This window comes from Micromys minutus, assembly GCF_963924665.1.
Source record: "Micromys minutus genome assembly, chromosome: 1".
NCBI lineage: Eukaryota > Metazoa > Chordata > Mammalia > Rodentia > Muridae > Micromys > Micromys minutus.
The window spans coordinates 229,026,740-229,053,048 of NC_137969.1; the positions used below are offsets into that span (position 1 = coordinate 229,026,740).

The window sequence follows — 26,309 nt, forward strand, 5'->3', positions numbered from 1 at the left end:
TTTGGGTGTTTTGGCTGTATGTATATCTGAACTGCTTGGAACTGGATTATAGATGGTCGTGAGCCACAGTGTGGTTACTGGGAATTTAATCCAGGTCCTCTGGAAGAGTAGCTATCATTCTTAATCACTGAGCAATTTCTCTAGCACTTAATCCCAATACATACCCCATTTGAGACAGATTCTTCGTGTAGACCTGGATAACCTTTAACTGACTATTAAGCTTAGGATGACTTGAATTATGGCCTTTTGAAAAATTGAGTGTTTTTGTCTGTCTCTCTCTGTCTGGATATGGGCACATGTGCTGTGGTGCATGTGGAAGTTGAAAGACAGCTTACTGCTGTTGGTTCTCTCCTTTTATTTATGTGTAGTTCCTGGGGTCATTAGGCTTTTGCTCAGCAAGCACCTTTACCCCGTCTCATAACCTTGAACTTCACATTCTTCTGCCTCCACTTCCTGAGTGCCAACATCACAGGCAGGTAACACCCTACTTGGTTTTATTTTGTGCAGGGAAAAGAACTCAGGGCTTAATGCATGCTTGGAAAGTACTCTGACTTAGCTTTTTAAGGTGAATGATGTATCTATTGATAGTTTCAGTATATTCTTTGTTTTTTCAAGTTAGGGTTTCTCTGTATAGGCTTTCCTGGAACTCATTCTATAGACCCCTGGCCTCGAATTCAGAGAGATTAGACTGCCTCTGCTTCCCAAGTGCTGGAATTAAAGGTGTGTGCCACCACTGTCTTACTATTTTCTTAAAGTAGTAAAAAAAAGTTAAATTCTGTTTTTTTTTGTTTTTCTGAGATGAGTCTGATGTTGAACTTACTTTTTTTTTTTTTTTTTTTTTTAAACTATTAGTATTTTTTGAGACAGGGTTTCACTGTGTGGCTTTGGTTGGCCTAAAGTGGGTGACAGAGTGACAGTGGTCTGGAACTCAGATCTGCCTGCCCATGTTTCCCAAACTTTGTCATCTTGTTCTGGGAACGGATTGTTGTATGTATGATAATAAGCACTAAAATAGAGTTAGTAAGATAAAACTTATCCTTGCCAATAAATTAGAAACATTTTAATCAAAATGAGTGGCTTATGGTAGTTAGTATCATTTATTGATATCCTGTTATGTGGTTTAGCACTTTGCCAAAGTTACAAGACTAAATTAAAATAGCAGAAGATGAGCTGGGGCATGGTGGCAGTGCCTTAAATCCCAGCAGTTAGGGAGCAGAGGCAGGCTACGTAGCTGGACCCTAGCTAAAAAAAAGAAAAAGAAAAAAATGTCCTTTCCCAAAGGAAATTACACTCTGTAAGTGGATAAATAAATCAGTCTATTTGGGGGGAAAGTGTATTTATTATGTTTATTATATATATATATATATATCTTTGCACAGGAAATTAGAAGAGATTATAAAATATTAACAATGTAGGAACTGTCCACCCAAGATAATTGGGTTAGAAAGTGAGCATGTAGCCAGGTGTGGTGACATACACCTTTAATCCTAGCACTGAGAAGCAGAAACAGGTGAATCTCCATGAGTTTGAGGCCAGGCTGTTTTATAGAGCTAGTTTCAAAACAGCTAGGGCTATGTAGAAACCCTGCCTGAAAAAGCTAAAAATAAATATTTTTAAAATGAGCTTGTAAAATTAACCCTTTTATACAGAGATGAAAAGTTTATTATCAAAAGAAAAGAAATCTGCTGAATGTGGTAGTGTACACCTTTAATCCCAGTACTCAGTAAGAGCTAGGTGGATCTTTTAGTTCAAAGCCAACCAGGTCTACATAGGAAATTCTAGGACAGCCAGGGGTTCCTATCTCAAAATAACTAATAAGGGGTGGGGAATATTCTTATTAAGTCAAGATTAACAAGGTTCAAAATTATAATAGTAAATAGATTGTTTTAAATAGGTTTTTGTAAATTAAAATTATATCTTGAGTTTTTGGGAGAACAAAGAATGAAATGTAGATTGAGTTGTTTTTTCCTTTGAAATAGGAGTATCACACTCTGAGTCACAGACTGGCCTAGAACGTGATATATAGACCTCACTCCCCTCAAACTCACAGATCCTTCTACCTCTGACTCTGAAATGCTTGTGTTAAATGCATATATCACCACACCCTGCTAGATGGGGTTTCATCCTGTGTGCATACAAATATTATTTTAAATGTGTCTTATTTATGTATTTAGTTTTTGGTTTTTCAAGACAGGATTTCTTTGTATAACCCTTGCTGTCCTGGAACTCACTCTGTAGACCAGGCTGACCTCAAACTCAGATCCACTTGCCTCTGCCTTCCCAGGGCTGGGATTAAAGATGTGCACCACCACTGATATTAGACCTGTGTTCTAAGGAAAATACAGATGAAATTAAACGTCTGATCATATGTTCCTCAACATACACCATGTTTTTTTCTTTAAAGACATTCTATTTTTTGTTAATTCATTAGTATCAAACTCTTGGTAAACAGGAATGCCTTCTTGGATTAAATTTATGGAACTTAGATTTTCTTGTAAGGGCAGTCACAGCCTGCTTAGGGATACCAGACAGCACTAAGCATTATGACTGTGGAGCCTTGTGCTTTTGTTTACTTTTTCTTGTTGGTTTTTGAGGCAGGGTCTTACTGCCAGCATGTCTGATTGGGGGTGGAGGTGTGATGACATTTTAAATGGCAAAATAACTTGCAAAAATGTTGGGTTTTGTGGTAGTAACTGTACTGTGAAAGTGACAGTGTGGCCAGAAGGCTATGTCACCTTGTTACCTCAGCTGAGAAACTCCTGTCAGGCCACTCGGGCCTTTCACTGTTCTTCGTTTGCTCATAAAATGACTGGGAAAACTTACCAAGCACTGTTATTGGAGTTAGAAATAAATTTTAGCAGATAAGCAAATTCACATATATTAGGGTCTATGAATAATGAGAATTGGTAGTTTTTTTTCTGTTTCCGTGTATATGTGCATGGATGCAGAGACACTTGGAGGCAAAGGGTTAGTTTATACAGGGATGTCTATTTTCAATTTCACCTTTGGTTTTTTTTGTTTTTTGTTTTTTTTTTTTTTTATACAGGATCTCTTACTGGGGTTTTTAGTAATACTGATTTGCCAGTGAGTGTCTAGGGATCCTCTGTTGTAGGATATTTGATTACACTGTGAACACAAAAATTCTGTTATTTATTGGGGAAAAAACCTGTTTAGTTGTGAGTCTTGGCCTTTGCACATATCTTTTATTTTTTTAATTCAAATATTTATTTATTTATTTGATGCATGAGTACATTGTAGTTGTCTGACTGCTCTTCCAGAGGTCCTGAGTTCAATTCCCAGCAACCACATGGTGGCTCACAACCATCTGTAATGAGATCCAATGATGCCTTCATCCGGTGTGTCTGAAGACAGCTATGGTGAACCCATATTTTTTTAAAAAAGTGTTATGTTAGCTGGGTGTAATGACAGGCCTATAATCACAGCTGCTTAGGAGACTGAAGCTTCTGAGGCTACAGACCAAGTTCAATCTGGATAATTTACTGGGATTCTGTCTAAAAGAGAAAGAGGAATTCTTGGTCTGTAGCTAGGTAGTGGAGTTGCCTGCCCTACACAAAACCTTCAGCTCAATACTTAGCACTGAAGAAAAAAAAACAGAAACATGCTGAACTGTGGTGTATGGTTTAATTTAAATTTATAAATTTGGGAGAACTTAAAACCTTCTCCATCTTGCTAACATGCCTGTCTTAGTTAGGGTTTTATTGCTGTGAACAGACACCATGACCAAGGCAAGTCTTATAAATGACAATATTTAATTGGGGTTGGCTTGCAGGTTCAAAGGTTCAGTCCAGTATCATCAAGGTGAGAGCATGCAATATCTAGGCAGGCATGGTGCAGGAGAAGCTGAGAGCTCTACATCTTCATCCAAAGGAAGCCAGGAACTGATAGAGCATCTTCAGGCAGCTAGGAGGAGTGTCTCCAAGCCCAGCAGCAGAGTGACACATTTTCCAACAAGGCTATACTTTCTAATGGTAGCACTCCCTGGGCCAAGGATATGCAAATGATCACAATGCCTTTCTCTGTCCAGCTTTGTTTTTTTTTTTTTTTCATTAGATATATGAGCACAGTATAAATGTAACTGTCAGCACCAGCTACAGAGATATGTGATCATCAAATATTATTCTTAAAAATGAACCAGAGATGGGTCATCAGGGAAAGCACTTGTCAGACATGGTGACCTGAGTTGTATCCCTTGGGACTCACATGGCAGAAGAGAACTGTCTCCTGAAAGTTGTACCTTGACCTGCACACACTGTGGCACACTTGTGCACAAACACATGGAATAAATAAAATTCTTAAAAATGCCTTGTATTGTAGGAACAACAACAATATTGGTATCGACAACATCTACTTAGCTTGCAGCAGAGGACAAAAGTACATTTGCCAGGACATAAAAAGGGTCTTGTCACAGCAAAAGATGTACCAGAACCCATAAAAGAAGAAGCTCCAGTGCCAGCTGCCAGTCAGATAGCAGAGCCTCTTGCAGCTGAGGAGCCCCCATTACCACCTCCAAATGAAGAGGTACCACCTCCGCTCCCACCTGAAGAACCCCAGGTAATTGTTTATTGTTTATTCAGTCATCTTAAGTTTTGTCTGACTTGCTTTCGAAGGCTTTTGTCATAAATGGATATATATTTTCATGTACTCAGGTACCTGTAAAATTCTACTTTTGAAGTAACAAAGTGTCAGCTTATCAGGTTTAAAATTAGCAAAGGGATTTTGGGAAGGTTGACTGAAAGAGAAGTGTTAAGCTACTCTTGAATGCAGTGTTTCAGCACAAAAGAGAGATGTCCATGTGTGTTTGATCACATTTTATCTTTAGCTTTTAGGGTCAATTACCCAAACACTGCCACTTATGATGGTGACTCTGAACAGATTAGCTAATCATTCTCTACTATTTTACTCATCTGAAGAATGGGCATATTCATTTATAGTAGCCGTCTTAACAGTGTTAAAGCATTGAAAATGACCATCATTGTCACATTGAGATGGTGACTGAAGCATAGAAAGTTCCCACATTAGTGGAATGTTGTTCTCACAACTTTACTGATAATTATATTGTAACTGCTAGTGAACAGTGACAGGGAGAGAATGAGGGAAGGAAGACACAAAGGTTCCCTACTGCTCAATGGGTTGAAAGCACTAGACTTACGGATTCTCTTCCTGCTGGGGAAATGGTTGTCCTGTCTAAAAAGAATAAGATTATTACTCTAGGGCTGGAGAGATGGCTCAGTGGTTAAGAGCACTGACTGCTCATCCAGAGGTTCTGAGTTCAATTCCCAGCAACCACATGGTGGCTCACAACCATCTGTAATGGGATCTGATGCCCTCTTCTGGTGTGTCTGAAGACAACTATGGTGTACTCATATAAATAAAATAAATAAATCTTTTTAAACAAAAAAAAAAAATTATTACTCTAGTGAGATGGTGGCTCTTAAACATTGTCCTACCACCCACAATAACTATGTAGGCAGATGTTAGCTGTTCTCAGTTAGCCTGAGTTGGAGGGACTCTGGAATTGATTGATTTGATTGCTGTTTTGTGACTTACAAAAGCTTATATTTTTTCTTTTATTTAGTCAGAAGACCCAGAAGAGGATGCTAGGTTAAAACAGTTGCAGGCTGCAGCGGCACATTGGCAACAGCACCAGCAGCATCGGGTCGGCTTCCAGTATCAAGGAATAATGCAGAGGCATACTCAGTTACAGCAGATCCTACAGCAGTACCAGCAAGTTATCCAGCACTCGCCACACATACAGGTAAGTGTTTTCAAAATAAGTGAGCAAGAAGTATTTCCAGGTATGCATAAAATATTTGTTGCTCCTAAAAGAGACTTGAGTATGAAAAACTAATGATGAAGAAGTATTGAAAAGTAGCTGTTTTAAAGGATACTCAAGTAATGTGATACATCATTGAGGGCACTGGAATGGGGGGTGTTGTAATGGAATCTCTTGAAGAGGGAGGGTTAGCTAGGATGGGTCTCTTAGACTACAGTTGCTAAAAGATTTAAGATCTATGGATTGTTTCCACATAACTACAAGTTAATCGGCTATGTCTAAAAAACCACTATAGTGACAGATAACTCACTAAAAGGCCAAGGCATAAGTGACTGACTTAGGTGTTTGTCTTACATATTTAAGGTATAATCTTTTGTCTATGCTATAGTAATGGATTTCCCTTTTTTGCTTTTTCCAGACAGGGTTTGTCCGTTTTAGCTCTAGCTGTCCTGGAATTTGATCTTTCAACCAGGCTGACCTTGGACTCAGGTCTCCTACCACTGCCTGGCTGGATTTTCGGTCTTTTGAAATAATCCTTAGTAGCATTGCTCAGTATTCATTGCTGACATAGCTATTTGCCCTGGAGTGGGGTTGGTTTCTCCAAATGTGATGTTATTTAGCCCAAGGTGGGGTGAGGGGGGATAAACATCACGAAAAGGATCGAGCAGTTTTATCTTTCCCCTTGGAAAGTTTTTTAATTTTCTAAAATTTTATGTAGTCTTGATTTATTAATAGAAATTCGGACAAATTCTAACATGGCTGTCTTGAAGGAATGTTTGTCCTTTATTTGTAGACCATGTCTCTTGATGTGCAACTGCGACATTATGAGATGCAGCAGCAACAATTTCAACACCTCTATCAAGAATGGGAGCGAGAGTTCCAGCTATGGGAGGAACAGCTCCATTCCTATCCTCATAAAGATCAGCTGCAGGAGTATGAGAAGCAGTGGAAAACATGGCAAGGACATATGAAAGCCACTCAGACCTATCTCCAGGAGAAAGTCAACTCATTTCAGACTGTGAAGAACCAGTACATGGGAAACATGTCAATGCCACCTCCATTTGTCCCATATTCTCAGATGCCTCCACCTCTGCCAACAATGCCCCCTCCAGTATTACCTCCATCATTGCCACCACCAGTGATGCCCCCTGCCCTGCCTACCACCATACCACCACCAGGCATGCCTCCACCTGTGATGCCACCTTCTCTACCAACCTCTGTTCCTCCACCAGGAATGCCTCCATCACTTTCATCAGCAGGACCACCTCCAGTTCTCCCCCCACCTTCCCTCTCTTCAGCAGGACCACCACCAGTCCTCCCTCCACCATCTCTCTCTGGAGCACCACCCATCCTGCCCCTCCCACCATTATCTTCGGCCACACCTCCCCCAGGAATACCTCCCCCTGGAGTCCCACAAGGGATGCCTCCTCAGTTAACAGCCCCAGTTCCACCAGCCTCTGGTTCTCAGAACTCACAGGTCCCAGAGAAACCTAGACAGGCGCTGCTTCCCACACCTGTGTCTTTTGGTTCAACCCCACCTTCACCATACCACCCTCCACCTCAGTCAGAACAAGTGAATTCCAAACCTCTGAACAAAGTGTTCTCATCTGAGCAAGGACTGGGCGAGCCTTCTGCTCTATCTCAATCCATCATTGCAGCTAAGGACACACCAGTGAAGTCAGGTGGACTGCTTGCAGACCCTCCTAAAGGCAGTTTCTTGGAAGGTCCGAGAGGTCCAAGGTAGGTCAGTGCTCTTACTGTGGCTAATTTTATATAAGCTATAGTGGAATCCAAAGTTTATACAGTTTTTGTGTTTCCTTTGTACTTTTATGTGTACACTCATGGCTTATAGTTAAAATGTTAGCATTATTTGCTAATTAAACCTGACATAATTTAGGAAAGATTGCATATTTCTGTTTCATTAATGTAACTACTTTTATCTTATCTGGCCATAATAGTTTAAAATGAATGCATTTTAGAGTAATGCTGACCACTTTTTACTGACTTTGCAGTTTTAGAAATAATATTTTAAGCCAAGTATAATGACACACTATGTAATCCCAGCACTTTGGGAGTGGAAGCAAAAAAGAATTAGGATTTCAAGGATTATCTTGAACTATATGTTAAATGAAGTCCAGTCCCAACCTAGGCTATATAACATACTGCCTCATAAAACAAAAAGTATAAGACAGAGACAGAAAAAATGGGAATAATATTTTAAACTTGCCTGCTTTCCTTTGGTTTTTTTTGACAAATAATTTAATTAGCAAGTATCATTTGCTAGATTAAGTAAATAGGCCCTTTTAGAAAACCATTTGCTCTATAAATACCAAATGTCTTAGAGTTTTACTACCGTGAACAGACACCATGACCAAGGTAACTCTCATAAGGACATTTAATTTGAGCTGGCTTACAGGTTCAGAGTTTCAGTCCATTATCATCCAGGTGGGAGCATGGCAGCATCCAGACAGGCATGGTACAGGAGGAGCTGAGAGTTCTACATCTTCATCTGGAGGCTTCTGGCTTCCAGGCAGCTAGGATGAGGGTCTTAAAGCCCACACCCACAAGGCTACTCCTTGCACTGAGCATATACAAACCATCTTAAAACCATGCTTTTACTCAAAATAGTCAACAGAACAAAAGTTACAAAATCCCTGCCACCCTGGAACCTTGCATCTTTTATATTTTCCTTAGGAAGATGTCTGTCTTTTCTTTAGGCCAAATATACAGTTAGAAAAGAAAAAAAAATAGTGGTTGCTGTTTTGTTTTTCTTTAAAAAGCATTAAATTCAGCAAGGAATGGTGGTGTGTGCCTGCAAGCCTAGTATTCAAGATGCTAAGTCATGAGCTTGGGAAAAGTTCCTGCTACTGTGTGATCAGCTGAGTTCTGTTTCTAAAAACCAGATGATGGTCATAGAGAACTGTCTCCTGTCAGTTATCCTCTGAGCACCATATGGGCCAAAGAGGATATGCACCCACATACATACAGAATGTAATTTTAAAAAAAGCAGTGGACCATGTGCCTGGGCTACATAACATACATAGTACAGCAAGCTTGGTCTTCATATCAAGTCTCTTAAAATAAACATGTTAAATTCATGTTTCCAAGCTTAGAAGAATCTGATTTTCTCTCTGGGTGACATAAATACCAAGTTTTCTATGGAAAATTATGTTTTGTTTTTTGTTTTGAGGCAAGGTCTTGCTAAGTAACTGACTGACCTGGAACTTGCTGTGGAGACCAGGCTGGTTTTGATCTATCTGCCTCTGCTTCCCCAGTTCTGGGATATGTCCATCAGCACATCTAGCTAGAAAAAGATTTTAATCTTTGTTTTTTTCCTGGTCAGAAATTATAGTAGAAAAAAGTTATATTAGAAAAATATATATATATATAATTCTATTATTGAGAAATTTAAAATATCATATACAGGATTACACTGAGGGTTTTATAATTTCCTTTTTCCACTTATTTGTATATTACTTAGTTTCTGGTTTCAGTGTCAGTGCATTAAGGTCATTTTAAATTTAAGCCTTTAATATTTAAAAACAAAAATATGTGGTTTGGGTATGTTGCTCAGCTAGTGGAATGCTTACCTGGCCTTTACAAAGCCCTGGGTTTGATCTCTTGTACCACATTAGCTGAATAGGATGGTACATGCTTGTTTTCCCAGAATTTAGGAAAAAGAGGTATGAGGTTCAGAAGTTCAAGCATAGTCCTTGGCTAGAGGGTAAGTTTAAAGACAGCCTGGACCACAGGAGACCTTGCCTCTCAAGAAAAAAAAAAACATGGATCTTTTCTGTTTGTTCCCCAATTTAAAGTTATGAAACTAACATGATCAAAACTCCGTTCAAAACTGAAGCTGAGAAAAAGTTAAGTGTAATCAATATGAGTTCCTCTGTGTACTCTGAAGCCATGTTAGAGCCTGTATATCTATTTTTACCTTGGGGAGTCTGGTAAATAACCTGTGATACTAGGTGAGTTACTTCACATTACCACCTACAAACTGGAACGGAGACAATAGCTGACTTGCTAGGTCTGGGTGGTGTGACTGGGACATAGAGCTGAGGCACTGCCCAAAGCAAACTTCTTTAAGCATTGTGCGAAATGCCACCATTCAGATTCATGCTGTTGTGATTACATTTGTGCTGTTCATTCATTTACAAAATAGCTCATCTTGATGGTTTGAACTCATGTCTGTCTCTTGGATCAAGCTTTGCCTTTTAGCAATCTGTTGTCAGAGACATGTAGTCTTACCACCTCATAAAATGTGTTTGCAGCTCCTTAGTTCCCAGGATTTCTCGAATACTGTTTTCCTTTTTTGACTGCCAAATATAGGACCTATTTTAAGTTTTTTCTTCCCTCAAAGGTACAATTAATAATCATAGTTCTAAAGGATTTTAGGAGTTATTGTATTCTCTCTCTGGCAGCCCATGGTCATGTTGTATTTTAGCTTGCTGTGATAGGTCTTGTGTACATCATCTTATTTATTATATAAATCGTGTCTCAATGATTTCATGTCTATAAAGAGGTAAAGAATGCTGAACTTGGGCTGATTATAAGTGAGTTACCTGGATCAATGAGGAGGATTTCAGTGGTAAGGTGATTGCCAGAGGGTGATTCCCCAGAACTTACATACCAGTTGGCACAGGTTGCTGTGACTTGGATGTACCTGCACACACATATACAAACACAAATAAATGATAAAATGTATAAAGATCTTTAAAAATTATCCCATTTCTAATTGAGATGAGATTAGAATCACACCCTTCTGATCCACTTTTAAGTTCATTGTATTTTTTAATGGCAAGAGGTTTATGGGCTGTACTTGAATATCGGCATGAAAATAAAGGAACATTGGCTTTTGAGTGTTTTAGAAAAGATTTTAAACATTCAGTCTAAGTCCATTTCTGTAATGTCTAGATCTGCCTCTGTGGAGCAACATAGAGTGGGTTATTTTATTCCTTAGTGCATTGTTAAAGATACTAAAAACTGTTCTTTTATCTCACTGCCTTAACTTACCTGCTCTTTCTGCCAGCCATATAAACTCAAGTTCTTTCCACATTTTCAATGGTTCTAGCTTTTTCCTGCTTCTGTTTTAGGAGCTGGTGATTTGTTGGTCTCCTTCACAATGAACATTTACTCAGGGCCTTGAAGGATCATGGGCCTGTTTACAACCTAATTCTATATATTGTAAATATATATTTTTAAAGATTTACTTTATTTGTTTATTTATATTTATATGCATATTAGCATGCATTTAGGTACCCAAGGATGCCAGAAGGCACTGGATCTTCTAAAGCTGGAGTTATAGGTATCTGTTAGCTACCTGAAATATGTGCTGAGAATCAAATTCTGGTCCTATCAACTGCAACTTTTGTTTTCTCTTTTTGATTAGTTTGATTTGTTGGTGTTGTTTCTTGAGACAGAGATACAGCCTTGCTATTTAACCCAGGTTGACCTGGAACTCATTGTGTAGCTTAGAGTAGTTGTAAACTCTTAATCCTCTTGCTTCAGCCTCTTCATGCTGAGGTGGTTGGCATGTATCATCCACCGTGCTGCAGCTTTGATAAGGTTGGGTTTTTAGCCCTAAAATTGAATTCTGCTTATGCTGTCTTTCTCCAACATTAGTTTGTCTCATTTCCATTTCTGCCCATCTTCTTTTTCTCATACATTCTTATTTTTACTTTATTTTACAAGATAAGGTGAAGCCCTGGATATATGGAACTCTGTGAAGCCCTGGATATATGGAACTTGCTATGTAAACCAGGCTAGCCTCAGACTTGAGAGTTCTGAGGCCAGCCTGGTTTACATAGCAAGTTCTTCTGAATGCTGGGATTAAAGTTGTGGGTCACTCAGCCCCATCCTACTCATACAGCTCTTAAGAGACAAGTTAGTGACTGTTACTCAGAAACATCTTTTTTTCTCCTTTGTAACTGAGTTAAAAACAAAGTCAACAAGAAGCTGATTAGTCAAGGAGTTTGAGTTAGAACAAACTATACTCTTAAGGAAACTGAACTTTTTATTATTAGGTATTTCAGGGATATGTAAGCCACACTGGAAAAAAATGTCCTAAAAGAAAACTGGTAGAAAGATAAGAATTGAGAGTGGAGCTAAACTGATTTACTAAGAGCAGCAATGAATATTTATATGTACTGTAAAATGCATTGAAGAATCGCAGAAGCCCAGATTGAGTGAGACAGCCTTCTCAACTCTGAGGGTTTCTCAAAGTCAAGTGACAAAAGCATATCACAGTATATTATGTTGTTGAACACCAAGGGTGTGTGTGTGTGTGTGTGTGTGTGTGTGTGTGTGTGTGTATGTGTGTGTGTGTGTTGTCAGATCTCACATAAGTGGATTTGAGTTACCCAGAACTTGTATTTTTCAGTAATGAAACTTTGTCTTGAAAGTAAATGTAGAAAAGTACCAGGTTGTTATATACAGCACTAAGAATCTTCACAAAGACAGGCTCATGTCATCACTACTCAGATCAAGAAATAAAAAGTACTAGTGTTTAAGTAGTCTTCATCAGTGGGCTACAGAGAGATAGCTCAGGAGCTAAGAACATTTGCTGCTCTTGCAGAGGAGTTGGGTTTGATTCCCAGAACTCATGGTGGTTTACAAACATCCAGTTCCAGGTGATCCAATGCCCACTTTTGACTTCCGTGAGCATGAAACCTGCACATGGTATTCAAACATGCATACAGGGGAAATAAATATAAGAGGAATAAATCAAGTTTTTAAACTTTCTTCCTAGTCATTTCTCCCCAACCCAAAGATGACCACTATACTGTCTTTTATACCATATGTTGCCTATTTTTTGAGCTTTATTATTAATGGGGTCACATTTTACACATTCCTTTGAATATGGTATATTATTATGTGAGAATATATCATGCATAACATTCTCATCTCTGGGGAATAGTCCATTAATATGATTTTATCATAACCTGTTTATTCTAATATTAATGATCAATTATGGTTTAAAATGTTGAAATATGTTTATTGCATTTATTAGTGCATCTCTATATCTTTATTTTATGTGTATGGATATGCATTTGTTGCAGCCTGCTGTGAAGATCAGAAGACAACTTGTGGGAACTGGTTCTCTCCTTCCACCATAGGGATCCCAGGGATGGCACCTAGGCCACGAGGCTTGGCAGCAAGTGTCTTTACCCACTGAGCCCTCTCACTGGCCTGCACTATGTCTTCTGGTGCTGAATATATCTTGACTGTGCCTGAGTGTATGTATGTGCTTTTGTTCAGGTATTTTGTGTGTGCAGCTGTAGTCATGCTTTATGTACATTTTGAGTTTGTCATTTTTACTTGAATGTTGCTGTCAGATTCATCTCCTGCTTTGCAAGTGTTGAAGTAGTTTGTTCTTTCTTGTTCCCATACAGTTTGCCACCGTGTGAACATACCACAGTTACAATTGGAATTGTTTGGCCATAGGGTCCGGTCTGTACATGTTCTACACTGGTACATATTGTTAAATAGGTTTTCCGAAAAGTGTTTTTAATTTGTCCTTTCAGCAGTATTATTTCATGTTTTTGTTTCGTTTTATTTTTTAACCTTCGTGTCAATTCTTAGTGTTGTTAAACTTGTTATCTTGGAGGATGGATAATGCTTTTGTTATAAGAGTTGGAATTTTGTATTTTGTGATATCAGTAGAGTTACTCTGCTTTCCATTCAGTTGTCACTGGGTTAAGTTTCCTCTTGTATGAAATGCTAATCCAAGGTTTTTCTTTAAATAGACTATTTTTCTATTTCTTACTGATAGAGGAAATTTTCATATATTTTAAGAACCAGTTCTTAATCCATTGTATGTATTACAGGTTTTTCAGTCCGTAGGTTATAGCAGAAAAGGCATCATTGTTGACTAAGTTCAGTGGACCCCTTTTAGTTTCAATTTTTCAGTGATTTACAAAGGAATTTAAAAGGATGGTGAAAAGTTTTTTTAAGTAAATTTACTTTTGTATCAAATAGTTTGACACAAAATCATAAAGGATAATTGTTACTGTATCCTTTTAGTGAGACAAGATGGTCCAAATTCTTGCCACAAAATATGCAATCTTTCTTGTTTAATGATTTAAGAGGTGGCAGTACTGCATGCTTTTCATTGATGAAGGGGGTTGGGCTAGGGATATGGCTCAGCAGTTAAGAGTAAGGGCTGCTCTTCCAGAGGACCTGGGTTCAATTCCAGCACCTACATAGCAGGTCACAGCTGTCTATAACTCGTATTCCAGAGATCAAGCATTCTCTTTGACATGCATGAAAACAAAATACCCATACATAATAAACATAAAATTTATTGTTTGCTTATTGATTCTTGAGCTTGAATATTCATCTAGAATATGGTCATCTGAAGGTTGGCAGATTTACTTACATGACGAATTGCATGACTTTAGAGCCTGGAATTCTGGTCTCTTTGCAAATATCTTTAGATTCTCATAATTTAAAAATATAAATTATTTTGTGTGTTGGGGTGTTATGCCTACATGTATGCCCGTGTACCATGTGCATACCTGCTGGTGGGAGAGGCCAAAAGAGGGTGTTAGACTCCCTGTAAATAGGGTTTCAGATGGCTGTGAGCCACATAGGTGCTGGCAATCTAAGGCAGGTCTGCTGGAAGAGCATCCAGTGTTCTTAACTACTGAGCCATCCCTTTAGCTCCCCAGTTGAAGTGAATTTGAAGCAGCTTTATCTGTCACCTTTCTTCCCTTTATTACTACAGTCAGGAAATGGAAGTTTTGAGCTTAATGAAGCCCCAAAGCAGTGTGATATTTTGGGTAATTCTAAGGTGATAATGTTTTCTTTTATCTTTGTTTCATTCTCTTCAATGATTCTTTTTGTGTTGTAATTTTCTCCTTATTTTGGTATTTTAAAACATAATTAAGAAAAAATTTTATGAGTAATCAAATCTAGGATAAGGAAATGATAGTGTTTCAGGATATATGGGGAAATCACTAATATCTCAAATTTTGTAAGTTTAAGAAAGAATTCAACGAATCCAAATAATAGTTGCAAGATAATATACACATTATTTTTCCCCTACATTTATTATTGTGTCTGTGTGTGGGAGTGGAGATTACAGGACAACAGGTGGGAATTAGGTCTTTCCTTCTGTCACATGAGTCCCAAGGATAGCACACAGGCCTAGTGGCAAGCACATTTATGTACTGAGCTGTCTTGCTGGCCCTGTTCTGGTTTTTAAAACTTAAAATTTTTGTTTGTTTATAAGTTATACCTACAAGGAAAATTATTGATGAAACATATATATGAGAGAGAGAGCGAGCGAGCGCTATTAAGAATTTTTCTAAGGGGGCTGGAGAGATGATTCAGAGGTTAAGAGCACTGACTGTTCTTCCAAAGGTCCTGAGTTCAATTCCCAGCGACCACATGGTGGCTCACAACCATCTGTAATGGGATCTCATGTCCTCTTCTGGTGTGCCTGAAGACAGCTTTGTTGTACCCATATGCTAAATCTTTTTTTGAAAAAAGAATTTTTCTAAAACTAAAACTGTAAATGAAGAAACACTAAGGGCTAATGATATCCTTTTTTGGTTCATTTTAAAATATTTGTATGTCTGTATGCTTTGCCTGCATATATGTATACTACATGGTGCCTGGTGCTTTTTTTTGGAGGGGGGGGATTGAGTGAAAGTCTTTCTGTGTAGGCCTGGCTGGCCTGGAACTCTGTGGTAGACCAGGCTGGCCTTGAACTCAGTGATCAACCTGCCTGTGTCTTTTGAGTTCTAGGATTAAAGGCACATGCTGTCAGACCTGCTATGCCTGGTGCTCAGAGTTCAAAAGATGGAATCAGATCTCCTAGAAGTAGAGTTATGGGTGGTCATGAGCCACTATATATGTTCTGGTAACTGATCCCAGGTCCTTTGCAAAAGCAACAAGTTATTTCTCTAGTTGAGTAGTTCTCAACCTTCCTAATACTTTGACCACTTAAATAGTTTCTTGTGTTGTGGTGACCCCAGCCATAAAATTATTTCATTGCTGCTTTATAACTGTAATTTTGCTACTGTTATGAATTAGAACGTAAACAAGTATCTGACATACAGGATATCAAAAGGGGTTGTGACCCATAGATTGAAAACCACTGCTCTAGTTCTTGTTGGTACACCACTGCTAAACTGCTCATGGTTTAATAAATAACTTTGAATCTCTGCTCGTCCAAGCATCCCTAATTAAACTCAGTGGGATACAAATATGAATTTGAAGGAAGGGTAATTCATTGGAAGTAGTTGGGTCAAAAGAAGGTAATGGGAGGTATATGTGGTCAAAATACTTAATACATATTTGAAAAAAAATTTTTTTAAGTTGTAAGTTCTTTAAAAAGATGCATGTCCTATCACCTAGTAGTTGAGAGTTTCTCAACTGGGCCATTCAGATCTGAATTTTGAACTGTGCTTAGCAAACAGGTTTGTTTTTTGTTTTTTTAAGACTTATTTATGTGAGCGCACTGTTTTTATCTTCAGGCACCAGAAGAGGGCATCAGATCTCATTACAGATGGTTGTGAGCCACCATGTGGTTGCTGGGAATTAAACTCAGGACCTCTGGGAGAGCAGTCAGTGCTCTTATTCGCTGAGCCATCTCTCCAGCCCAAGCAAACAGGTTTTATCAGTGCTGTCTCAGTTCAGTGTTCAACATTTTTTAGCTACCAACTTGTTTTCCTGAATGTCACATGAAAAACACTCTGAAATGCATTCTTAGTCCAACTCTAGGATGGTGTGCCATCTCCTGGTGAATAAATTTTGATTTTTATAAGATAATTTTCAGCACAGAATGATTGGCTCTTTCTGCTCTGAGCAGTCTCTAGAGTGAGGAGCAGAGCTCGGTGCTAAGTGGCAGGTTTTCCAGCCCTGGATCACAAGTGCTTTCTATTCTAAGACCATTAACCATACACGTGAGTGGCTTGTTGCACCTCTTATTTTGGGAGGCTGGGTAAACATTTTAACTCATGTCTTTCCTCTATATCTCAGTTACTGAAGAATCCTAACTGGATTCTGCAGGCAGCCAGTTACATTTTTATTTTACCCACTCCTGTTGCCAGCACAGTTCTTCTGAAATTTGTTTGTAATATTTTTTTGTTGTTTTTTATTTTTGTCTTCCAGAATTTACAAGCAAGAGCCAAGGATATAGTGCGGTTGGCAGAGTATTAGAGGCTCTTGTTGATCCTCAGCTTCACAAACTGGGTGGTGGACTATGTATATATAGTCCCCGCACTAGGGAGGTAGAGGCAGGAGAATCAAAAGTTATCCTTGGCCACATAAGAAGTTTAAGGCCAGCCTGGGCTAGAGACTTTGTCTATAAAGACAAAGCAAAACAAACCTAAGATTCTGGTCTATTACCTATTCATTAATGTGGGTTTATATATATTCTACTATCTTGTGATAGTTTTATTAATTATCAGCCAGGTTGGCTGAACTTCATTATCAAAATCATTTTCCATATATTTCTTTTTTTTTTTTTTTTCTTTTAATGTTGGGTAGTACAGTGAGCCCTGTGGTTTTCTCCAATAAGGGCTGCTCTCTCCACCCCTTTTTCTAGGAGGAGTGTATCAGCAAAGTCTTGCTTCATCAGACTCAGCCTTCTTGGTCCTCCAGTTTCCATATATTTCTAATTGCACTTGTTCCTAGGAAGATTTTTATACCTACTATGAGACTTTTATACCTAGACAACCAGAAGCACTCTAATCCTATCCCTGGAAAGAAGTCTTTGGTGTGTTCTTACTACTACTACTACTACTACTACTGCTACTGCTGCTGCTGCTGCTGCTACTACTACTACTACTACTACTACTACTACTACTACTACTACTACTACTACTACTACTACTACTACTACTACTACTACTACTTGTATATATGTGTGTGCCAGAAGAGGATTCCTTGGAACTGGAATTACGGGTGTCTGTGAGCTACCTGACGTAGGTGCTGGGAACTGACTCTGGTTCCTCTGCAAGAACAGCTGTCACTCTAACTGCTAAGCCATCTTCCAAGCCTATTTTGTCTTATTTTGTGGGTGTGTCTTTATGGTGTATGATGCATATGTGGATGTACATGTGTGGGTATGTGTGTGGAAGCTAGAAATTGACATTAGATGTCTTTCTTTCATAATCTATGTTTACTGAGACCAGGTCTTTTGTTGAATTCAAAGTTGGCTAGTCTGGCTAAGTTAGCTAGCCAGTCAGTTTGTCCAAGTGATCCCTGACTCTCTACCTCCTGTGCATAAGTAAACTGCCATATTCGCTCATCATTGTTTGTTTGTATGTGTATGACTGTTTGCCTACTATTTGTATATGTGGACCTCGTGCTCGCCTGTTGCTTGCTCAGGTCAGACAGAAGAAGCAATCAGATTCTAGAACTGGAGTTATGGGTAGTTGTGAGCTACCATGTGGGTGCTGGAACCTGAACCCAGGTCCTCTGCAAGAGCAAGTCCTAAAACTGAGCCATCATTCCAGGTCTCCATCCAGTTTGTATGTGGTGCTGGAGCTCTGAACTCAGGTCTTCACACTTGCACCACAACATTTTCTCTTCTGAGCCATCCCTACAGCCCCTCCATTGACTTTAATTGTCAGGCATGGAAGTAGTGAGGGCTGACTTCAAGAACCTCTTGTGCTTCAGAAGTACTCTTTACCTCATGTGGTTCAGTGTCCTCCCAGAAGTTGGAATCAGTTGAATGTGGTGGTACACACCTGTAACCCTAGAATTTACACTGACACAGGAGGGTCATAGCCTCCAGGCCAGCTCTGACTACATGGTAGGACCCTGTCTCAGACAGGATCAGCTACTCTCTGTACAATACCTTCCATTTTGTTGATTCAGAACCTCAAAATAAACTTGTAATCTCATCTTCCATTTCTTAAGGTTAGTGTTGGTTCCCTGCTATAGAAGTAGTTTCTCTCTTTGAAACCAAGACATTTTTACACTAACAAAGCTCAAAGTGATAAGAGATTGAGAGGTAAATATTTTGCTGAAAATGCTTTTATTATTCATCATTCGTTTCCCACACAGTGAAACAAAAACCCTTCATGAAAGAGAAATGTTGACTGCTCCATAGTCACCTAAACCATAAACTTTGCCATCATCCTAAATGCTTTCTTTTCAGTACTTACATAATTCCAACTGGCTACAAAATGTTATCAGTTCTAACTTACTTTACATCATCATGTTACTGTTACCTTCATTTACCCAAATTGTTGATCATGAGTTCTATTGGCCAGCTGGGGCTGCATAGTGAGGCCCTGTCTCAAACAAATATCAATTACTCTGTAAACTTCCTTCCTCTTCATAATTTTTTAAAAACTAAGCTTTGAAAATTTGGACTATATTAAGTGGCTCTTAAGCAGTTATAAAGTAACTTTAAACTCTGTATTAACCAGTTGAATTAATTAATCAACCTTATAGAGTTCCAAAGGCAGAAGAACTCTCTAACAGATTAGAACTGTATTCTCTCAGGATTTATATGGTGTCTTAGGAATTTGAGTTCTTTGCTGTTTGGTTCCGTCCCTTTGTGTATTGCCCTTACGTACATAGTACAGTATATTTGTTTGGAAGCAACATTAAAAGAGGAAGTGTGAAGAAGAATCATAATATTTACGAGGACAACCCAGAAAGATGTGTCAATCATGTTTAGTTCTTTTGCTAGAGCTTGGTGCCAGCTCTAAGTATAAAAGAGATTGAGAAAGTCTACAGTCTACAGTAAGACTGAAAGTGGGGAGGATGGATTACAGTTAGAAAGGGAGTGGGTTTTGGAGATGGTCGGTTAGTACCTGCTATACAAGGCAAGCAAGCAAGTTCTTTTGGAGACTGACAGTTGCCCAATTCTTTGCCTTCATCTTTAGCATGCTTTTTTTCTGCTCTCCTCTGCTTTAGCCACACAAAACCATTTGCATTTCCAAACACGTTATGTGCTTCTCTGCCTTTTCCCCTTCCATATTGCTGTCTTAGTCTGAGGTACCCTCCATACCATTTCTGTCATCACTAACACCCTGAATCTCAGATGCTGCCTTTGAAGTCTCAGTCAAAGCATCTGTGTTCTGTAAACCCTTTGCAGGGCAGTACTCTTATCACCTGGGGGAGGGGTGAGCATTCTCTCTCTGTTGTCTTTTTACCTATTGACACCTTATCAACACTTACAGGGTTGGTTTTGTTTTTTGGTTCTTTTTTTCTTGATTGTTAACTCTGAAGGCCCCAGCATCTTATTATGTTTTATGTGTAGCATACCATCTGTTGGAAGGAGCATTTCTTTAATTAGTGAGTGGTTCATAGCAAACAAATTTCTGTCCAGACTTTGAAAAACTTCAGAAAAAAACCTTTAAAATGTGTGTATGTATGTATGACATTATGTATGATGTGTGTGTGTGTGTGTGTGTGTGTGTGTGTGTGTGTGTGTGTGTGTGTGACAGTTGCTAATGAAGATTTTAGTGCTGGCTTCCACATTATTTACAATTATATGGTATTTTGCTATTAATTGTTCCATACTTGGTTTTTAGTTATAATTTAACTATAAAGTGCTTGTGGTTATGGAATTATTATTTTTCTATTAAAATGGAGTGGGCTATTCATGTATCAAGGCACAATACTTATAATTGCTTTTAAGCATTTCAGTAGGTCAATCTTGCTGCAGATTGGTTGAAGTATGTTAGATAATGCTGACATGATTTCTACCTCTAGACCTGAAGTCTTCCAAGTGCTGCTACCTTAACATTTTGTTTTTGATAGGTGACATGGGATTTGCTAATGACCAAGAGGCACTGTTGTAAACAAAGTCTAAGGCAAGAGTGCCTTAAATAATCTTACATGGAGAATTTTCTTTTCCTGCTTTACTGTCTTGAGTAATATCTTTTGTTTTACTTGTAGATTTGATGGTCCTCGAAGATTTGAGGATTTAGGGTCAAGGTGTGAAGGACCGAGACCCAAAGGGCCTCGTTTTGAAGGAAATCGCCCCGATGGGCCAAGACCCAGATATGAAAGTCACCCAGCAGAGGGCACTAAAAGCAAATGGGGAACGATCCCCCGGGGCCCAGCATCTCAATTTTATATAACTCCTAATACATCCCTAAGTCCTCGACAGAGTGGACCGCAGTGGAAAGGCCCCAAAGCAACTGTTGGACAGCAACATCAGCCTAAGCAGCAACCTAAGTCACAAGCAGAACCTCTTTCAGGAAACAAAGAGCCATTAGCAGACACAAGTAGTAACCAGCAGAAGAATTTAAAAATTCAATCAGCTGCATTTTCCATTTCTGCAGATGTCAAGGATACCAAGGCGGCTCAGTCAAATGAGAATCTAAGCGACTCTCAACAAGAGCCACCTAAAAACCAAGTCTTGGAAGGACCCATAGAGCCCTCTAATTGGAACCAGAATTCTCAAAGTATGGGGACTGAAATGGACAAAGCCCAAGGTGTTACTCAGCCTGTATCCCTTGCAAATAAACCTGTACCTTCTCAATCTCCTTTCCCCTCAAAAGTAGGGAACATGGAGGGAGGAGCTGTAGTAGCAGCAGCAGTAGCATTGACTGCAGATGATTTCAAACCTTTGGGTGTTGGTTTGTCCCACTCAGAAAACCATCAAGAAAAAGATCTTCCTCAGCCAGGCAACAGAGAAAATAGATTAGAAGGCAATAAAGGCAGCAGCTCATCCTACAGAGGTCCTGGGCAAAACAGAGTGGAAGATTCACGGGATAAAGGACTAGTAAACAGAGGTCGTGGCCAGACAATTAATCGAGGTCCAGGTCTGGTCAAACAAGAAGATTTCCATGATAAAATGATGGGTAGAAGAGAAGACAGTCGTGAGAAATTGAACAAAGGAGAAGGCAGCCGGGACAGGGTGTTTGTGAGGCCGGGAAGCAGTCGGGATAAAATACCAGGCAGCTTACAAGACAGTCAGGACAGTAGAGCCAACAGCCGAGAAAGGGGGCCACCTCGCAGGGCTGGCAGTCAGGAGAGAGGACCTCCTCGAAGGGCTGGAAGTAGAGAAAGGGGACCCCCTCAAAGAGCTGGGAGCAGGGAGAGGGGACCACCTCGAGGGCCAGGTAGTCGAGAAAGGGGATTAGGAAGGCCAGATTTTGGTCATGATAGAGTTCCATTCAGACCAGAACCAGGAGATGGTGGAGACAAAATGTATCCTTATCACCGAGATGAACCTTCTAGGGCTTCATGGAACCATGGAGAAGAGAGAGGACATGAAGAGTTCCCATTAGATGGTAGAAATGCACCAATTGAACGAGAAAGACTTGATGACTGGGATAGAAAGAGATACTGGAGAGAGTGTGAACGTGACTATCAAGATGATACACTAGATTCATACAGCAGAGAGGACAGGTTCTCAGCACCACCATCTCGGCCTCATGATGGAGACAGGCGAGGCCCTTGGTGGGATGATTGGGAAAGAGATCAGGATATGGATGAAGGTTACGGTAGGGAAGTGGATAGGGACTTAGACAGAGATGTGGATCGGATTAGAAGACCCATGGATATATATGATAGAAATGTGGATAACGAATGGGACAGAGATTATGGGAGGCCACTGGATGAACAAGAATCGCAGTTTCGTGAACGGGATATTCCATCTCTTCCACCTTTACCACCCCTTCCACCTCTTCCACCTTTGGATAGATATCGGGATGATAGATGGAGAGAAGAAAGAAACCGAGAACATGGATATGACCGAGATTTCCGAGATAGGGGTGAGTTGAGGATTCGAGAGTATCCAGAAAGAGGAGATACATGGCGGGAAAAGCGAGATTATGTTCCTGACAGAATGGACTGGGAAAGAGAACGGTTGTCAGACAGATGGTACCCATCTGATGTGGATAGACATTCCCCCATGGCGGAACACATGCCATCCTCACATCATTCCTCTGAAATGATGGGGTCCGATGCAAACTTAGACTCTGACCAAGGCCTTGGCGGGGTAATGGTTCTCAGTCAGAGGCAGCACGAAATCATTTTGAAAGCTGCACAAGAACTGAAAATGCTTCGGTAAGTTCACTCCTTAAGATCGTTTCTTTTCATTGAAACAGATTTTCATACTGCTCTTTTTTAAATGAAGTGACTTTTTTGATTTTGTTTATTTGGTTGGTTGGATGGTTTTTCAAGACAGGTTTTCTCCATGTAGCCCTGCATGACTTGGAACTCAGAACTCGTTCTATAGAGCAGGCTGCCTCTCTACACTCAAGAGATCTGCCTGCCTCTGCCTCCTAAATGCTGGGATTAAAGGCATGCCACAACAACCCAGCTGAATGAAATGTTTTAATGGAACCCTTTAAACCCTCTTTCTTATTATACTTTGAATTTGTATTTCTGTTTATTCAGTGCTGTTTTGGGGTTAGGATGGGTATTTGGAAACTGTTGATTATTTACCTATGTCCTAGGGTGTGCAAATGAATTGCTCTTCTTGGTCATTGTAGATGTGTTGCTAGCATGTCTTGAGTGTGTCTCAAGTGTTAAAACTCAACATTTCAGGACTCTGGTTTCATGGGCTTTGTCTGTTGAGCCTTTGTGGTTTTCAGTAAGCAGCTCCTGTTCTTTGGCATTGGATCTGATAGGCTGCACAGTCCCTACTGTTTGGAATGGTGGAAGGTGCTTTATTTTCTCTGCCAGAGTTACAAATGGTTACCTGGGAGCGTCTTCAGATTTTTCTGACTACTGATACTTTGTTTTGGGGATGTTCATCTTTGATTTTAACTGGAAGCAGATTTTCTTCCTATATTTTCATTGTGAAATTGAATTTTTTAAACCTACGATCAACTGTGTGGGCGTTGTGTAATGTTCTCATATAGCTGCAGTAGTAAGGCTTTTTTGTTTTTGTTTTTTTTTTCCCCAAACAGGTTTTTGAGAAAAATAAATGGTTAATTTTTTGATAGATTCTAATGTGTTTGCTTCATCTGTCAATTCTGGTCTACATTTGTGGGTTGTACTAATTGAAGTTTGTAACTGAAACAGTAGTACTAGAAAAATGTGATGGCAAAGTGTAACTGTAGAAGAATGAAAGTCTGAAGGTTCCAGGTGGTGAAGCGGTCTCGTTGGTGTATAGTCTGAAGTGGTCCTCAGTCCTTATTCTAGATTGCTCATGAGTGTGACATGAGGCTTGCTGCAGAACATTGAGCTACTTGCTTCTAAATTGTGGGCACTTTTAATTGACATAACTGTTCATGGCACTGCGCTGATCTTCCCGCTTTAACCTCGTCTGTCCAAAGGCTTGCAAAGAAAAGCAGTGTCATCCCCATTTCGCAGTAACACTAAGACTTGCTAAAGTTCACTTGGTTATTAAATGCAGCTCCAGAATTTGAACTCTGTCTGACTCTGAAATCTTTTTTTCTGGAGAACATAAAACTGATTGGTGATTGGTTACTAAACTGTTAGTTTCTTTCCTTTCCTTACCTTACCTAAAGTTACTTTTTTATTCATTGTTGTTTTGCATAGAATTGCTGGATGAAAGGTGCTGCAGGTTTATCCTTTTTTCCTTCAACCCCTTCCCAGGCAACAAAACCTAATCAAAATATATGGACTAATGGATAATAGTTATCATAGTTAGAGCACATAGGTTATATTATACCTTTATAAAGACAAGGAATACCATGAGCAGTATTTGCATGAGCCAATAACAACCTTTATGAACTTTGTGTCCTTTGGGTTCAATACTGTGTATATGAAGAGGTATTGTAAACATTCTAGAGACATTGTAGTGGATATTGTAAATGTAGAAGGTAGAAATTATAAGAAAAGGTAAAGGATGTTAGCTGGGGATTAAAATAAAGAAAGGCGTATATAATTAATCTTTAGGAATACAGAATATTATTTTTAAGAATATAGACCTGAGTGGTCTCACCATCTAAAGCAGATAGTAACCTAAGATGCTTTCAAGAGTCAGACAGGTGGGGCTGGAGAGATGGCTTAGTGGGGAAGAGACTTGACTGCCCTTTCAGAGTAGTCAGGTTTGTATGGATACCCCACACCCCCATGGCAGCTCAGTCCAACTGTCTCCACAACTGTCTGTATCGCCCACCAGTTCCAAGAGAATCCATTGCCCTCTTCTGGCTTCCGTGGGCTCTGCAGGCATATGGTATACATACATGCAGGCAAAACATACACAAAATAAAAATAATGTAAATAAGTTCAAGACAAGGTTTCTTTGTGTAGCTCTGGCTGACCTGGAACTTAGAGATCCATTCTCTCTCTGCCTCCAAGTGCATCACCACCGCTTGGCATGAGACTTTATTAATTGTGTCAGATAAGTTAACAAGTTATGGAAGTGCGCCAGAAGGAACTCTGGAGTGTGTTGAGGACTGTGATGGACTGCTTCATCTAACATGATCAGCCATGGCTCCATGTATGTCTAATACTAATCAAAATGCTTTAAAAACTCGATTTCTGTGTAAAATATTTCCGTTACAAATAATGACAGCTAATTCAAGTTTTAAAAACTAATATGAGAGGTAGGTATAGTGATGCATACCTTGTAATGCAAACAGTTGGCAAATGGTAGCAAAAGAATGATGAGTTCAAAGCTATTTGGCCAGTTTGAGCCCAGCCCAGGTACCTGAAACTGTTCTACCCTCATCTCCCAAACAAAGCACGCCTCCTTCGAAAGCCTAAAATGCCCTTTTAGAATGTATTTTACACAGCGTCCATTTTCTAACTTGTGGATATTGAAAAAAAAATTAGCCAGAAAAAAATTGAGATTGCTTAAAAGAGAAACATGATAGGTAGGTAACCTACTGTCAAGGCAGGTTGTCAACTCAGTTGTTGAAGATCATTGACAGTTTACGGTTCTTGGCCTTAGATGGGTAATTGTGTAAAAGCAAGAGAATGTTAGCACAGCTGTGGTGCTGCGTGGGTTCTGTATAGGATTTTAGTCTTTAGGTGTTTTTCTTGTACTCTTTTAAAAATTTGGCTTTAGTGATAGTTGTTTGGGATGATGTAAACATACTTAAATACAAAGGCAATTTCATTTGTTTACAGAGAACAGAAAGAGCAGCTTCAAAAGTTGAAAGACTTTGGGTCTGAGCCACAGATGGCTGACCATCTACCACCCCCGGACTCAAGACTACAGAATACATCAAGACCTGGGATATATCCGGTATGTGAAAATGTGTGCTAAGAAAATGAAGTGGGTTTTTTTTGTTTGTTTGTTTTTGTTTTTGTTTTTTTACCATGTATGCTTATATGATGTTGAATTTATTTTCTTTTGGTTTGGTTTTGGTTGTTTCCATACAGGGTTTCTCTGTGTAGTACTGGCCGTCCTGGAACTTGCTCTGTAGACAAGGCTGACCTCTGCCTCCAGAGTGCTGGGATTAAAGGCATGGGCATTGCCTAGCAGTGATGTTGGATTTTTAAATTCCAATAAGCATAAGTTTTGGAAAAGTGAGAGCTTTGAACATCTTTAAAGTTAAAAGTAGTTAGACATATGCAAGAATTCCTCCTTTCCCCAAGCTTTAATAGATAGACCAAGCACACCTGAGCTGTGTAGATCCATGGATTCAGTCATAGGTACTACAGTCTT

At 39.4% G+C, this 26,309-nt stretch overlaps 1 protein-coding gene across 4 annotated transcripts in view; it reads left to right on the forward strand.

Moving 5' to 3' along the window:
• Positions 1–26,309, forward strand: part of YLPM1 (YLP motif containing 1) — a 69,506-nt gene that overhangs the window by 8,212 nt on the left and 34,985 nt on the right. For 3 of the 4 annotated variants that reach the window (XR_013975077.1, XM_080918904.1, XM_080918905.1), the window contains exons 2-6: positions 4,336–4,572; positions 5,597–5,776; positions 6,588–7,534; positions 20,666–22,786; positions 25,769–25,886. Coding sequence is in view for 3 of the 4 variants with exons in the window: in XM_080918904.1 (XP_080775030.1) it covers positions 4,336–4,572; positions 5,597–5,776; positions 6,588–7,534; positions 20,666–22,786; positions 25,769–25,886 (3,603 nt within the window). In the remaining variant the exon portion in view is untranslated. The remainder of the gene's footprint in view (positions 1–4,335; positions 4,573–5,596; positions 5,777–6,587; positions 7,535–20,665; positions 22,787–25,768; positions 25,887–26,309) is intronic. The other variant, XM_080918906.1, reaches the window with a different exon arrangement.